The 15604-nt window shown below is 37.8% G+C and overlaps 1 protein-coding gene across 5 annotated transcripts in view; it reads left to right on the forward strand.

The window, feature by feature from the left end:
• kif18a (kinesin family member 18A) overlaps positions 1-15604 on the forward strand; it is a 103325-nt gene that overhangs the window by 7713 nt on the left and 80008 nt on the right. For all 5 annotated transcript variants that reach the window (XR_011347114.1, XR_011347115.1, XM_069905168.1 and 2 more), the window contains exons 3-6: positions 1043-1200; positions 3444-3548; positions 7651-7761; positions 8387-8584. Coding sequence is in view for 3 of the 5 variants with exons in the window: in XM_069905168.1 (XP_069761269.1) it covers positions 1043-1200; positions 3444-3548; positions 7651-7761; positions 8387-8584 (572 nt within the window). In the remaining 2 variants the exon portion in view is untranslated. The remainder of the gene's footprint in view (positions 1-1042; positions 1201-3443; positions 3549-7650; positions 7762-8386; positions 8585-15604) is intronic.

The following is a 15604-nucleotide window of genomic DNA, read 5'->3' on the forward strand; positions in this document are numbered from 1 at the left end:
ACCAGACCATGATAAATTCAAAATAAGTTTTTTTTTATTAAACTATTAATAACAATGTTTCTTGCTTATCTCTAAACTTAGTTAACTCTAAACTTGTCTGTGTGGTCATACTCTGAAAAGTCAATTTTAAAAGTTCAGCATCATTTTAGTCTTGAAGGTCTTAAATTCTCAGTTAAGAAATAATTATAAAGTGTTTTTTAAACTATATAGCTTCAGACCGTTTTACTCACAATGTGGTTATTTTCTTCCATGATTAATTCACAAATCCAGACATGGGTGAAACAAACGTGGTTATCCTCTTCCATGATAGTCACAAACCAAACAAGGGTTAAATGAAGTGGCCACACAAAATAGACTCAGTAGACTCTTCAAAAAGACAGTGAAATGGTCTTCCTTATTTCAAAGGTGTGTTCCCCTTTTCCCAGGAGTAACACACAACAACAGCACCATTTTTAGTTACTGTAACTCAACCCTGTCTTTCACAAGGTTTCAGCCCCTGTGTCACAGGGATTTTGACTTCTGTACTCTCCAACTGAACTCTTCCAAAAACTGAAACTCAAAATGTCTGAATTTGGAAATATTTCTACAAATCGTGTGACTATTACATCATCACTGAGAGTCCCAATTCTTGGAATCCATGTGACAGTCAGTTTTATTTCTACCAAAACTCTGTTGCTTTTTCAAAACCATTCAATATCCATAATAACCTCTGACCTCATCTCTGTACAAGAGGCTTAAGTGGCTTTGATTAAAGACAGTTGGCTTTCTCAGCAGCTCTTGAATAAAGATCCACTTGAAATCCATTAGCTCTGTGTGTTTAAGATGCATCAACTCGAAGAATGGAAACTCTTCTCAGAAAACAATGGTTCTCTGTAAATGTGCTGTGATCTGTGTGACTGTGTACCAACCCACAGCTAACTTACTAAGAATACAGATACAATATTTTAATTCTATAATTTACTTTGACATTTTTATAAAGGAAATAGAGTTTAACATTAAAGGTTACAAATCTGTTACATGAATAATGTTATTTTTCATATAGTCTTTGCCTATGGAGCAACAGGGTCTGGAAAAACTCACACCATGCTAGGATCGTCTAATAAACCAGGGGTTATGTATCTAATTATGAAAGAGCTATACAATCGAATTGAACAACTGAAAAATGAGAAAAGTTGTGATGTTGCAGTTTCCTACTTGGAGGTGAGGTTGAATATTATTTGATGTTGAGTTAATGCCACTTTTGTGCTTCTGTTTGCAAATGTATAGATATTTAACTCAAGATTGTACATTGTTTAAAAAGTCAAGAAAAAGAAAACAGACTGAGCACTAGCCACTAAGATGTGACAAACCCATAAACCCCTGATGTTTCATACCTTAGTGAACGACCTGACACCAAGACTGATGGAGGCATTACCAGAACAACAGTAACAGCAACACTGCTGCTGGTGCGAACAGAGAAAGTTGGGGGGGAGACAGTGCTGCTCCACTGGGTCCTACTGCCCAGTCCCTGATGCTGCTTTAAATAGCCTGTGAAAGGAGCCAACTTTTTATTTTAAATCCTACAGTTGTGGAGGTCTGTGCTGGGCAGTCTACCACAAGGTTTTGTAGCCTCCAAGGGAAGCAGCAGACTAGAACAGGGGACCAAAAATGGGCAGAATTTTCCCCATGCCCCTACCCTGAGAAGAAGCATGTGAGACAACCTGACAGGAAGGTGACCATGGCAGCTGACCAATGAGGGGCTCAGTACTGAATACTCATACAGGTTGTAAACCGTTGGCAACACTGTCGAAGGGCTCACCCAGGATGTGTTCATTTGGCAAGTTGTGGCTGAAGACCCACACAGGCTGCAGGATGCGGCCATCGTCTGCCATTTCCACCACCTAAATGATCTGACTACCAGACACATTGCCACCTTCCACAGGTGCTCAGTCTATGAATCCTTCCCACCAATAGCCCCCATGGCACCTACCCATGTGACCTCAGGAGATGCTCCACTTAAATTTTAACATTTTAAATTTAGACATACAGCACGGTATCAGGCCATTTTAGCCCATGAGTTTGTGCTGCCTAATTTACACCTAATTAACCTATAATCCCTGTTAATGTTTCAAACGGGAGGAAACTTCAGGCCCCGGGAAAGCCCACGCAGTGACGGGGAGAACGTACAAACTCCTTAGCGCGGGATTCAATCGCTGGTGCTGTAAATGTGTTGTGCTAACACTATGCAAACCCTGCTGCCCTTTGTGCCCAAGCTTCCTCTGTCACCACCATTCAGGGCTTGAAACAGTCCATCCAAGTTAACCAACATTTCTCTTGTGAATAATCGGCAGGGGTCACTGACTGTGGGGCACAATCTGCAGGGGTCACATTCAATGCTCCTGCTGTGGTCTCCTCCACAGCAGAGAGCCTGGATGCAGACTGGAAGATTGCTTTGTTGAGCATCTCTGCTCTGTCGGCTGTAATAGTGGGATGTCCCAGTGGCCACCTCTTTCAATTTCCCACCCCATTCCCTCGCTGACTTGCCCGTCCGTGGTCTCGTGCACTGCTAGAATGAGACCACCTGCAATTTGGAGGCACAAAACCTTGTATTCCATCTGTGTCCCTTCCAACCATATGGCACGAACAACAACTTCTCCAGATTCTATTAGCTGTCGTTTTCCCCCCCACCCCGTGTCTTTCCCTGCATTTCTATCTTACAATTCTGGTCTCCAAGGGGCCTCTACTTATTTGGGGCACCAGGTGATGCTCATGGCGACTTTGTTTGCCTTATGACAGACAAAATTTGAAGTATATCAAGTATATGTTTAGATTTTTATGTTATTACATGACAATAAAAAGAACCTTGAATCTTGTGATGCTATAACAGCTATCAAGCCAAAATTATGTTAAAACACTTGAGGAAATTAACAACAAAATATGGGAAATTGATGAACCAGAATTTGAATGGCAGGTAAATTCTTGCTTCTAACTTTGTGTTGTGCTGATAAAGCCCTACAAATGAGTTGGGTTTTGTACAACATGATTATAATGGTGGGGTGAGAATAAAAGGTATGAGTAATAATGTCATCAACAGCTGAATTGAACTGTAAATGACTTAAAACAAATAAATTTTAAGAATATTGAGTTAAACTTAATTGAAATGCAAAATGCCTATTACTAGACATTGTCCTCCAGCAAATGAATAATCCTACTGTTCCTGTAATTATTCCAACTACAGTAGAATAGAGAATCCTCATCAGAGGGCTGCCAACAAGTTTGTGAATTTCAAGCCTAATAGCATTTGTCTGGAAGTTCTGCTCAATCTGAAATTGGTTCTTAAACTTCCAATATATTCATAATCAGAAAAAAAAGCATTGGTTTCTAATTAGGTACTTTAAATGTTTCATTTGACAACAAACACATTAAGGAATCTGCAGCATAAAAACTTAAACTTTCTTTTTAAGGTGTACAATGAGGAAGTGAGAGACCTTTTGACAAACTCCAGATCACTGGCAGTGCGAGAGGATGCTCAAAATGGAGTTGTTATCCAAGGATTAACATTGCACAAGGTAATTTTTTTAAAGAAAAAATAATGAAGCTCAAGGCAGCTTTTGACTGAGGCCAAAAATGTCTTTAATACAAAAGGTAGGGGGAATCTTTACTGCCAGGCAATTATTTCCATCTTGACACATCACAATAACTTGTCTAACAACTTCTATAAATTTAATCTGTTTCTTTTCAGTGTGACAGATTGTTATATTTTATATTGTAAATAGATATTTTTTTAAATGAGATAAATTGTAGCAGGTTTTAGTTCAGAACAGATCTCATTTGAAATTCTGCTCAAGCCAGACAGGCAGGCTCCAAATGCCTTTGCAAAAACCTTGAAAAGTGCCCAAGGGACTTCACTAATGGATTGTTGTTTTGAAAAGCAACAGATGAAAGAACTCTAAATATTAGGTTGAGCCGCAGGCTGTCTGAGTGCAGCTTGCTGTTCTTAGAGGGTCATGTCGTTTTGCAAGCAGAGGAAGTCAAATGGGTTTTCTCAGAGAGAGTGAGGAAAAGAAAATCAGTTCTATAGTGCTAGAATTTGAGTAGCAGCAGCTGGGACTGGAACAGGACAAGCTGGCTACCTTGTGGGGGAAAAAATCCTCCATTTTGAAGGTGGGTTATGAGTTCTTGGTTCAGCCTGGTCAAAGCCCTTGTGGTCCATACAAGAAGAGAGGACTGGCTGCCTAATGTTTCTCTTGAAATAAGAGAAACAAAAAGGAACTCTGTGGTGGCCTGAAAGAAAGAGGTGAACATCTGGAAACCCCTGATGGGGCAAGTTTCTTTGGCAAGACACACTGATGTGGCTGATCAGTAGGAATCAGTTTTGTGGGTGTTCAGCAAACTGCAAACTGACAAGAACCTTCCTGAGCAGTAACCCTTTTCCTTTCAAGCACCAAAGCCTGGTGAAATTCATTAATGTTAAATTCTGTGCACAGTATAAAAATTGCCTGCAACCAGTGAACTTGAATGAATGAGAAGAACTTTTCTAAACTTAAACACATTACATACACGTAGAATTAGAAGGGGGTTAAGTAAGTTGATGGTAATAAGATAAAGTTTGATCCTGTTTCCATGTTTAAAGATATTAAAAGCAACTTTTGTTTCAGTAACCATTTGTCTTGGTGAATTTCTGTTGCTGCTGGGTTTTGGGGTCCTCTGGGCTCGTAACAACAGAGTTGAGTATACTTAATTTCTACATGGTCAGATTTTTTTCATACTAGCCTTTTCGTAAGTTGTACCTCGAAGATCATTTTAGAACCACATTTTCTAGAAGACTGGGTGATTTCTGTACAAGTTCTATCCTTTAACTTCTCTGCTGAAATGTAGCCTTGAGTAATTTGTGTCAAGCTGTATGGTGTTAGAGAGATTAGTACTCAGTTTTTCCAGAATTCCTATTAAATTTATAACAAGTTGACTTGAATTGATGCTTCTGCTATTAGAGAATGGTTTTGCAGCTTATATTTTTCAAAACCCTTTTGGTAACCAAGTAACATAAGCATATTTGCTTCCAGGAGGCATTGCTGACCAACAGAATTTTAGCCAGAAGTAAAATGTACAACAAATGGCATTATTTCATTATTCTAGCTCACTTAATTTTAAATGTTAATTTTAAATTTGGATATACAGCATGGCAATAGACCATTTTGGCCCATGAGTCTCTGGCGAGCTCTCCACTGGCCACCGTGACAGAGGTGCACCAAAGAAAAGGTACAAGGACTGCCTAAAGAAATCTCTTGGTGCCTGCCACATTGACCACCGCCAGTGGGCTGATATCGCCTCAAACCGTGCATCTTGGCGCCTCACAGTTTGGCGGGCAGCAACCTCCTTTGAAGAAGACCGCAGAGCCTACCTCACTGACAAAAGGCAAAGGAGGAAAAACCCAACACCCAACCCCAACCAACCAATTTTCCCCTGCAACCGCTGCAATCGTGTCTGCCTGTCCCGCATCGGACTTGTCAGCCACAAACGAGCCTGCAGCTGACGTGGACTTTTTACCCCCTCCATAAATCTTCGTCCGCGAAGCCAAGCCAAAGAACCTACACCATTGTACGTTTTGAATTGTAGGAGGAAACCAGAGACCCCAGGAATACTCAGAGACATGGGGGAGAATGTACAAACTCCTTATAAACTCTGCAGGATTCGAACTCCGGTCCTCTTCACTGATGCTGTAAAGGCGTTGCGCTAACCATGCTGCTTTATTCACCTAAATTGAATAAATTGCTTGCTGAGGTTGAATCCAAAAATGGTTACTTCATCTCATCATAGCAATGTTTTTGTAATTGTTTATTATTTCAATAAATGTTTGCTTTGAGCATTAAATAAAATTTAGAGTCCTGACCTTTTATGACTTGCTGAAATCTAATGCTATTCACTGTTATTTCTGCCTCACTTTATAAATAATTGGGTTTTAACCTGAACTGCATGTTCTGTGCTATATTTTGAATTCTCATTTGCATGAGAAATTTTGAAGTTGGCTAATAGTTAAAGCAACTCCCAAATCTGTGACCATTATAGTCTGAACTAAATATTTTAGGATTTCAGTTGAAAGGTCCTTATTACCAGCTTGTATCAAGTGTTAATTTTTCAATATTTTTGTATTTAGTAATAAAATTTGTGCCAAGCTAATTTGTATCAGAACTTTGCAAGTGTATTTTTGTCATTCAGAAGGAAATACAGCCATTGAGTAATGGAATCATGGAAACATTAAAAATAAGGCAATTCCTTGTACTTACTATGAAATATAATGTCACCTGATCTTTTACCTGCCACCACCTTGCTGCACTAACCTCCACCACCCTTGATTTTCCCCTTATTTACACCCATTTATCATGAATATACTGTACTCAGAAGAATCCCCATCACCTCTGAAAAAACTTTCAGATTCAATGATAAGATCCTGGAATTGAGACCAGGGAGTATAAATACATAGTTCCATGAAAGTGGTAACAGAGATAATGTGGTGAAGAAGGCAATGGCATACCTGCCTTTATTAGTCAAGGTAGAGAATATAGGAATTTGGACATGTTTCAAGATGTTAGTGTGGTTATTGTCATTCAGCTTGGAGGATGTCCTTGTGTTGGAAAGGATGCAGAAGAAATTAGCTAGAACCTTGCAAAGAGTGGGGGGGGGGGCTTGAGTTCTTAGAAGAGGACAGGACTTTTTTTTTGAGCACATATGGCAAATAATGAGGGGCATAGATAAGGTGAATTGCCACAGCATGTTCCCTCGGTTAAGAGGATCCAAATCTGAGGAAATGCATTTAAAATGAGAAAGAAAATTTTAAAAGGGCCTGAAGGTTAATTTTTTCATGCAGAGTGTGGTGGGTAAATGGACTGAGCTTGCAAGAGAAAATGTGGACATCACTCCAATTACAACCTGTACAAAAGAAATGATGGGCTTATGGATAGGAAAACTTGGAGTGTTATTGGCCTTGTTCAGGTGGACATCTTGGTCTGCATGGATGTTGGGCTGAAGGATCTGTTTTTGTCCTGTGTAAATAACTGAAAGAATAACATTGCAGTGAAAATTTACACTTCTGAATTTTTAAAACCATCTTCAATGGCATAGTGAACTAGGGCATGTATGTGCTGTTGCTCTAGATTCAATATATTATCATTTTTGTTTTATTCCTAATTGCACCCAAAAGCCAGACTACTAATCATGAGTATCACATTTGTATCCTTATTAATATTTTGGTCATAATTAATTTCTGTTTTGAGGTTTGTTGTGAAATTAAAAATGAGTGCTACATTCAGTTGACAGTAAATCATATACAGTACTGTAGTAATTTTGCTGTTAGTTAAAAGTGTCTGCTTTGCAAATTGAGATCTCATCAAATTTTGATTTCATTATTAAAAAGGAATTTTGAAATGCTAGCAATTTTTTATAATATCCTCCCCACTGAGTAATTGAGGGATAACAGAAAAGTAATCTGCTGTTCTACTCCATTCCAGATTTAAAGTACTGGCCCCTAATCTTTAATGCAACTAGGGGAAAGCATTTTTTAGAACTGAAATATCAATACAAAAACTCAATGAGTTTTGGAATGAATGTTTAAAAATTTGATTAAATAAAATTGTCTCAAGTTGAAAGTTTCTTTCTTGTAATATTCCTTTATAGCCTACATCTTTAAAACAGCTCCTTCAGATGTTGGATTTTGGAAATAAAAATAGAACACAACATCCCACAGACACCAACTCCAGTTCTTCACGTTCTCATGCCGTCTTTCAGGTACTTCTAGGATTAGAAACCTAATTCAAATTGCCCAAGGTTTTCCTGAAGAGATTAGTAGAGACTTTAATCTGATGAGATCTGCCACTAATTTAACGTTGGCAACACAGTGAAGATGATAAGTATATTCTTTAATTTGAAGAGAAGTCTGGAAGTGTAACATGCATTCTCGAGTGCATTCCTGAGGTTTATAGGAATTCTCAATGTTTAAATTGTTTTTGTTAACAAAAGCTTTGGTATGATGTGCCAAGTGGATACCCTTTTTCCAATATGAAATGGCTTGGAACACTTTTGGAAAAGTATTCATAAGTAGCATGTCTTTTACAAGTGAAAATTCTATTTTTGGTATGCAGTTTATTCCTGTCTACATGAAAGGCTTCATTAGTTGTATTTCAGCTGTGCAGAGAGCAGAGTTTTGATCTGGGTGAGTGAAGTCTAAGTTAGAAAGCTCTGACTTGAGGCCTTTTTCAAGAATAATTATAGTATCATCTGCTTGTGTACTTTTGTGAAATATTTTGAGGAAGAAAGTGTGCCTAGTAAATATGCCTGTGAAAAATTTCAATTTTAGTAGTTCTTGAGCTCTCTGGATTTGCAAAGCAAATTTTTCATTTGGTTCATTTTACAGATTTATTTAAGGCAACAAGATAGGACTGCGAATATCAACCAAAACATTAAAATTGCGAAAATGTGCCTTGTTGATTTGGCTGGATCTGAACGTATGAGTGCTATGAATATGAAAGCTGCTCGCTTCCGGGAAGGGACAAATATTAACAGATCTCTCTTGGCATTGGGAAATGTCATCAATGCTTTAACAGATTCAAAGGTAAGAAGAAATGGTTTTTTGTCCTGTTGAAATTGAGTTTTGCTCCTGTTTGTCCTTGAACTTAGATTTGGACGCATTTTAAAGTGATTAATTATACATTCAGTATGGATAAAATTGACAACCATATTCAAGCTTTATCTGGTGAAGGCTTGTCAATGGAAGTTGGTGTTGATCATCAGTGTGTATCTCCATTTGTAACCTAATTAAAAAAGAGTGTGACTTGCAACACCGCCCTGAGGAACTCATACAAGTGATATCACAGGTCCAGTCCCAGAGCAATCAGAAAGTCCTTCTTTTGAGAACTCTTGAATCATCTAGCATATTTTCCACTTTGGATGGCTATTTGCTTCAGTTTTGCCAGGTCAAAGGCAGTTGTTCTCTCACTTTGCCTCAGAAGTTTAGCTGTTTGTGCTAAGAGATCTGGAGCCAGGAGAATGAGCAAACCCAAATTTGACCCTGAGAACATTGTACCACTTGATGCCACTGTCAACAATAGCTTTGATTATTTTATAACAATGATGAGCCAATTAGCGTTAAAAATTTCCTCAAAAGATCCTTAAAAATGTTGTTGCCCATGAATAAAAATCTCTTCAACCATGCTAACAACTTTTCTAATCTATAGTTACAAAGTCTTCTGGCTCCTTGAATGTATTTAATCACTTGGTTTCCAATATATTCTGGGGTAGAAAATTCTACAGGTTCACCACTCAGCATGAAGAGTTTTTTAATGTGTTCGTTCTAAGGTGGTGGCATTTTTGTTTGAGGGCTGTAAAGTCCAAACAATCTCCTTTGTATCCTGTCTGTCCACTCTTTTTAGAATTGTATTGCTTTCTAATGTCTAATGAATGCATACTGAATTAACCTTTCTTTCTTGATCAGTGGTCTTCAACTTCTTTCTCTCCACTCCCATACCAGTGGAGAGAAAAACATTGAGAACTACTGGTAGATATATTTTGGCATAAAAAGAATCTTTCCAGAAACTAGCTTAAACTCTAGCCAAAGCAAGAATTGTCCAATGAGAGGATTAGAACTCTCAACTCCATCAGTGTCTTTGTTCCCTCCAAAATGTCTTGTATTCTAATCCTCTTGCAATAAAAAGTCAGTTTTACCATTTTGGATTCCTGCTTGCTGCAACTCTCCTTGCCCAAGACAAGTACAGTATATAAAATTGAAGGCATGGATGATCAGAATCTCTAACTTTGTAGCAGGTAATTTTAAGATGGAGTTTTAAAGGCATCTGAGCGGCATGTTATATCTGGAACATACTACCAGAGGTGTTGGAGGAACCAGATGCAATTACTATATTTAAGAGGCATTTAGACAATTAAATGGGCAAGACATGGAAGGACCAAGGTGCCAATGAAAGGTCCTGAGCTTAAGATAGAAAAATTTACTTTTTAGACATGGAAGGTAGCCACAGGTCCTTCTAGCCCACAAGCCCATGCTGCCCAAAAAGCCAATTTATCTACAATCCCTCTCCCATACATTTTTGAAGGGTGGGAGGAATCCCATGCAGACATGGGGGAAAACATAAAAACTCCTTAAAGACAGTGCTGGATTCAAACCCAGGTTGCTGGTACTGCGATAGAATTGTGGTAACCACTATGTTAATCGTGCTGCCTGAAATGGGCAAAAGGATAACTATAGACATGGTGGGCTGAAGAATTGTTTTCTGAGCTTGTGACATTCTGAGTCCGTTTCAGTAACTGGCGAAAGGATCCCAGATATTGTTGCATCTTCCCTTTTTCCCCTATCTATTATGATTCAGATAATTCTGCATTTCCTGCACCTCTGTCATGCCCCCTCTGATCTCAGATGCAACAAGGACTGGATCCTTTTTGTCCTTTCCTGCCATCCCAACATCCAACTTATCCTTTGCAATTTCTGCCACTGAGAACATGATCCCACCACCGGCAAAACTTCTCCACTTCACAGAGGGACTGCTCCCTTAGTGACTTCCTTATCCATTCATCTCTTCCAACCAATCACCCCCTTGGTACCTACCCCTGTGACTTCCATTGTCCCCTCCTCTACATCACAGAGATTGGAGGCAGATTGGGAAATTGCTTAGTAAAGCACCTTCGCTCTGTCCGCTGTTGTAGTGGGATTCTTTTTAACTTGTTTGTTTTAATTTTTTTCAAATTTAGACATACAGCAAGGTAACACGCTATTTTGGCCTGCGAACCCATGCTCCTCAATTACATCCAATTAACCTACAAGCCTGGTATGTTTCAAATGGTGGGAGGAAACTGGAGCCTCCAGGGAATATCCACACAGATATGGGGAAAACGTACAAACTCCTTAGTGTGGAATTCGAACTCTGGTCCTGATCACTAGCTCTGTAATGGTGTTGTGATAACAGCTGTGCCAACTGTGCTGCCCTGCTATCAGTGGCAACCCATTTCAATTCCCTGCCCTATTCCATGCTGACATTTGATCTCATGTACTGCCCAACTGAGATCACCTGCAAATTGGAGGAACATGCCTCATTCTGTCTGGGCACCTGGCAACCAGATAACATTGACCTCTGGTTTCTGTTAGCTCTCCACCCTGTCTCTTGTTCTCTATCCTTCTGATTTCTATGCTCCAGCTCTGCATTCACAGAGCTACCCCCTCCCCGATCCATTCTTTACTCTCCTGCCCTCCTATTGATATCCACCTATGCCCACTTGGTTGTTGACCTATGCTTTTCCTTCCTCTCTCTACTGTTTTATTCTGGTGTCTGCTTTTGCCTCAAGCCCAAAACTGGATGCTGCAGGATCTGCTTATAGTATCTCCAGTTCTTGTGTATTTACTACACAGCAAATGCAGATTTTCTAGTTTCTCAGCATTGTAAAGTTGAATCAGCCAACTGTGGCTAATGAGGGCATGCATTATTCCAAAAATTAATGGTAAGTCAGAGGAGTGGATATCTTCAAAACCAACAAAGCAACTAAAAACCAATAGGGAGAAATTATAGAAGAATTTCATACAGGTTACAATATAGTTCTTTGGAGAGAAAAAAATGGGGAAAATGGCTTGTAAATGACAAATGCAAGTATCTCAATGTTTGGATAACTACAAATTTGTACTTTGAACTGTAGCAATAATTGGGGGTTTGAGACTTGTCACTTGCAAGTTTAATGTATTTTTTTTTACATTGGGCATGTTACCTTTTTCTGTTAAAGATTGGCATATCTGAATCTTGTCTCTGTGCTGCTAATGTTGAAGCAATCTTTAGTATGATATTAAAATTGTGGCCCAGGTTTATCATACTACACAATGGTTGGTATTGTGCATTAATCTAAAAAATTCAATTAGATGTGCACTTTTTACTGCAGCTGTATATTTCTTCTTTATTTGCTTCCAATCTCGATGGAATATGTGCAAGAGCAGTTTGAAGAAAGTACTGGTATAAGAAACAAAATACAAGTCTTGTATAAGAAAATGCCAATTTTTAAAATATTGGAATTTGTATCTAAATAGCTGTGAGTATATGAAAAATAAAATAAAAATTGGGGGAAAATCTGATGTACAGATTAGCAATGTCCAGCATTTTCATATTTCATTGCTCCATTGAGTAGAATCTGGAGAAAAAAAATCTCCATGCAAGAATGCTATGTCCTTTTGAATCTAGTTGGTCAAGTTGATCTAATATGCACTTGTCTGTCCACTGTTGCGTGCAATTTAAAAACCTTTTCTTAGTAGGTTCAATTTTAATCTAGTTAAGGTGAACAGTACCTAGAGGATGGCAGGTGGTGTAATGACTCAGAAAATATTATAGAGCAGCTTAAACATCCCTTCCTTCTGGGAAACAGAAATGAATAATGTGACAGTGATTCATTGTTGGCTTGTTTTAGCTTAGTAGTAATTCACTTAGTTGCAGTGCATATGGTCCACAAGTTTCCACAGCCTTGTTTATTGAAAGTTTTTCAAAAAGTAGTTTTGCCTAGTTTAACCTGGGGTTCCATATCTTTTTGATTGGGTCATAATGGAAACTAACATCTTGTGATGTATTGAGCCAGATTAAATTTAAAGTTAAAACACAAAAATGCTGCAGGAATTTCGCTGGTCTTGCAGTGCTCATGGAGGTAGACATATTATTGACGTTTTGGACCTGAGCCCCTCCTCAAGCCACTTTTGACTACAATCACAGTGTCTACAGACTTTTATGTTTCACTTTTTTCATTTAAAGACTTCAAAGTCTAATTATTTGTAGGTTATTGAGGCACTCTAAAATTCAGGCTTCTCCTTTTGCACTGCAAATACATATGTTTTTGTCTGCCTTTAATTTCCTAATTGACTACACAAAAATAGTTAAATATTCTAATTTATAGTTTCCCAAATTGATTAATACTCCTGCTTTTTCTATTCATTCCTTGTACTCCAGGAATTTGCTTGATCTGATCTGCTTGACGTGCTACCTTTTTTTTTTCTAGACTAGAGCCTCCATCAGGATCATGATGTGTGAACTTGGTCTTTTCTACTTATGGAGGATGAAGGGTGATCTATAGAGGTGTACAAGATGATTAGAGACATTGATCATGTGGATGGACAGTAGCTGTTTCCCAGGGCTGAAATGGTTTTAAGCTACTTTTGAGTAAGGACAGGGGAGAATGAAAGAGACAGGTTTTTCACTCAGTGATGAGTGCTTGGAATGTGCTGGTAGTGGAGACGGGTACAATGGGGTCTATCAGCTAGGTACCTGGAACTGAGAAAAATGAAGGGTTACGCAGTAGGGGAAATTCTAGGCAGTTGTTAAAGTAGGTTATTGGGCCAAAGGGCTATGCTGTAAATTTCTGTTCTCCATTGTTCTGAACCTTCCCTATCTCACCTTTAAATGCAACCCACTTGCTTTATCCTTTAATCTTATGACAGCTTTCTAAGTTCAAAGATGTGAATCATTGTTGGTCCATGACTGTACAACTCAATCATCTGAAATTCATTGTGGGTCTGGTCTGCTTAATTTGTACTCATGGGAAATATCATGCCCAACTTCATCCTTAAAAATCATTCCTTCCACCCCCTAAAATGATAGAATGAGAAGACAAAATGACCTGATCCAGTATGTAAAAGTAGATGACACAATTTTCTTGTTTATTTTCATTGTGTGATGACATTGTTTAATGGGTTTATTATATTGTACATGTTGAACGTTTAATGGGTCTGGAGGGTGGGGGGGAGGGGAGAAAATGCCACTGTATATTCAAGAGGGAAATGTTTGTGTGTAATTTGGTTCATAGTGTGAAGACTTAAAAAAAAAATTAAAAATCATTCCAATGGATGCATTCTGCACTCTGATTTAGGGTACATCTGTTCTTGAATTGGGGTTAAACCTGTACATAATATTTGAGATGTGTTTCACCATAGGTCTCAGTAAGAGCCTATTTTTTATTCTTGTACTGGAATCCCCTTGCACCTTACTCTTAAATTCATGCCTTTAATGTTTCCTATTCTGAACCCTAGTGAGGGCAGCAATGAAAGAGAACAGGGTGGTTTTTCTGACAACTGCATCTAACTCCTTGATCCCTTTAAAATACAAATATTGATTGTTTTGTGACTTATTGCCACAAAATCTGGACCTTTGCATGAGTGTAAATTCCTAAAAATGTATTTGCACAATGCATTCACTGAATTGAAATTTTAAATTGTTCTGAATTTTGGAAATTTAATTTTTTTATATTTGTTTTGAAGTTTAACAAAATTCTTTAAACTCGCTGGTTTTGTGTTGAAGTGATCATGTGTATCCTTCGGGCTAAATAATTGTTTGAATGAATAACTTATCTCTATGTACATCTGTATTTGTGAAAAGCTCCAGAACAATCTGAAGCTTTACACAAGAATGAGGAAGATCTTTGTAGAGAACACATAAATTCATCATGCTGAACCAAAGCCAATCTGTTTGTTGACTTGTCAATTATGCTATAAATGGTGTATTTGCCCAGTAAAAATGTTGATCAATGGATTTTGTAGTATTGGGACTGTGCCCTTGTATTGTTGTGCACTTTCTCCTTTGAACTATTGTTTAAAAATAACAAGTTTATTGTGTTGTGAAGCTAGTTTCCTAAATAAACACTATCTTCACTTTGAAAAATAGAAACTATTTGAAACTTTTGAGTAACACATAATATACCAAAATTTCAAAGGTTAATAACCATGTGCAGAGATCTTATGTGTTTGGGCTTTGATCTTTACACTTATTTGTAGTTTTAAAAGCAGACATTTTAAAAAAAAATGACACAGATTAAAACTATTCAAATTCAGAGTTATTTTGATGAAACTGATGGTGAGTACTTTCTTTTAATTTTTTTAAAATTACCAAACATGGAGTCAATTACCAAGTTAAAAATACAAGTACAAAGGTACATTCAATATTTACTTCATGCTGGCATTAACTTAATTCCCCCCCGCCCAACCCCCACCCTGCTGCTCAAAGGACCCCCCAAAAAAATTTAAAAGTAGTATAGAAAAGCAAGATAAAGATAATATACTCAAGAAAGAAAAGCAAAACAGATTGGACTGCTAAAAAGTGACACATACTCCACTTCATATGCTATTTATTTTTTCTTTGGAGAAGATCAATGCTGGTCTTAAGGGTTGGGAAGAATTTGTTTAAAGATTTATGCCTGAATTTTGTAAATACAGTTGCCAAATTTGTAAAGAAATGTCATACTTAAGTTGTAGCTAATCTTCTCCAAGGGAATACAGCTATGTATCTCCGTGTTCCAACGTGCCATACCTAGATGTGAATCAGACTTCTATGCAACAACTATACATTTCTGGCCACTGCCAATGCAATTTTAACAAATTCTATTTGATATTTGGACAGTTTCAATTTGGGTCTTTTTCATGTAATGTTCCCTAGTAAAAATAATTCTGGATTTTGTGGAAATTTAATTTTTAACATTTGCTCTTTAAAAAAAAAAATAATAATAATAATAATAATAATAATTCCTAAATCTACCCAAAGTTGAATTCTTTTTTTAAAAAAAAAGGTTCCATCTCCTCACCACATCTAAAACGTCGATCTGAAAGATTTGG

This window comes from Narcine bancroftii, chromosome 1 (genome assembly GCF_036971445.1).
Source record: "Narcine bancroftii isolate sNarBan1 chromosome 1, sNarBan1.hap1, whole genome shotgun sequence".
Taxonomy (NCBI): Eukaryota; Metazoa; Chordata; class Chondrichthyes; order Torpediniformes; family Narcinidae; genus Narcine; species Narcine bancroftii.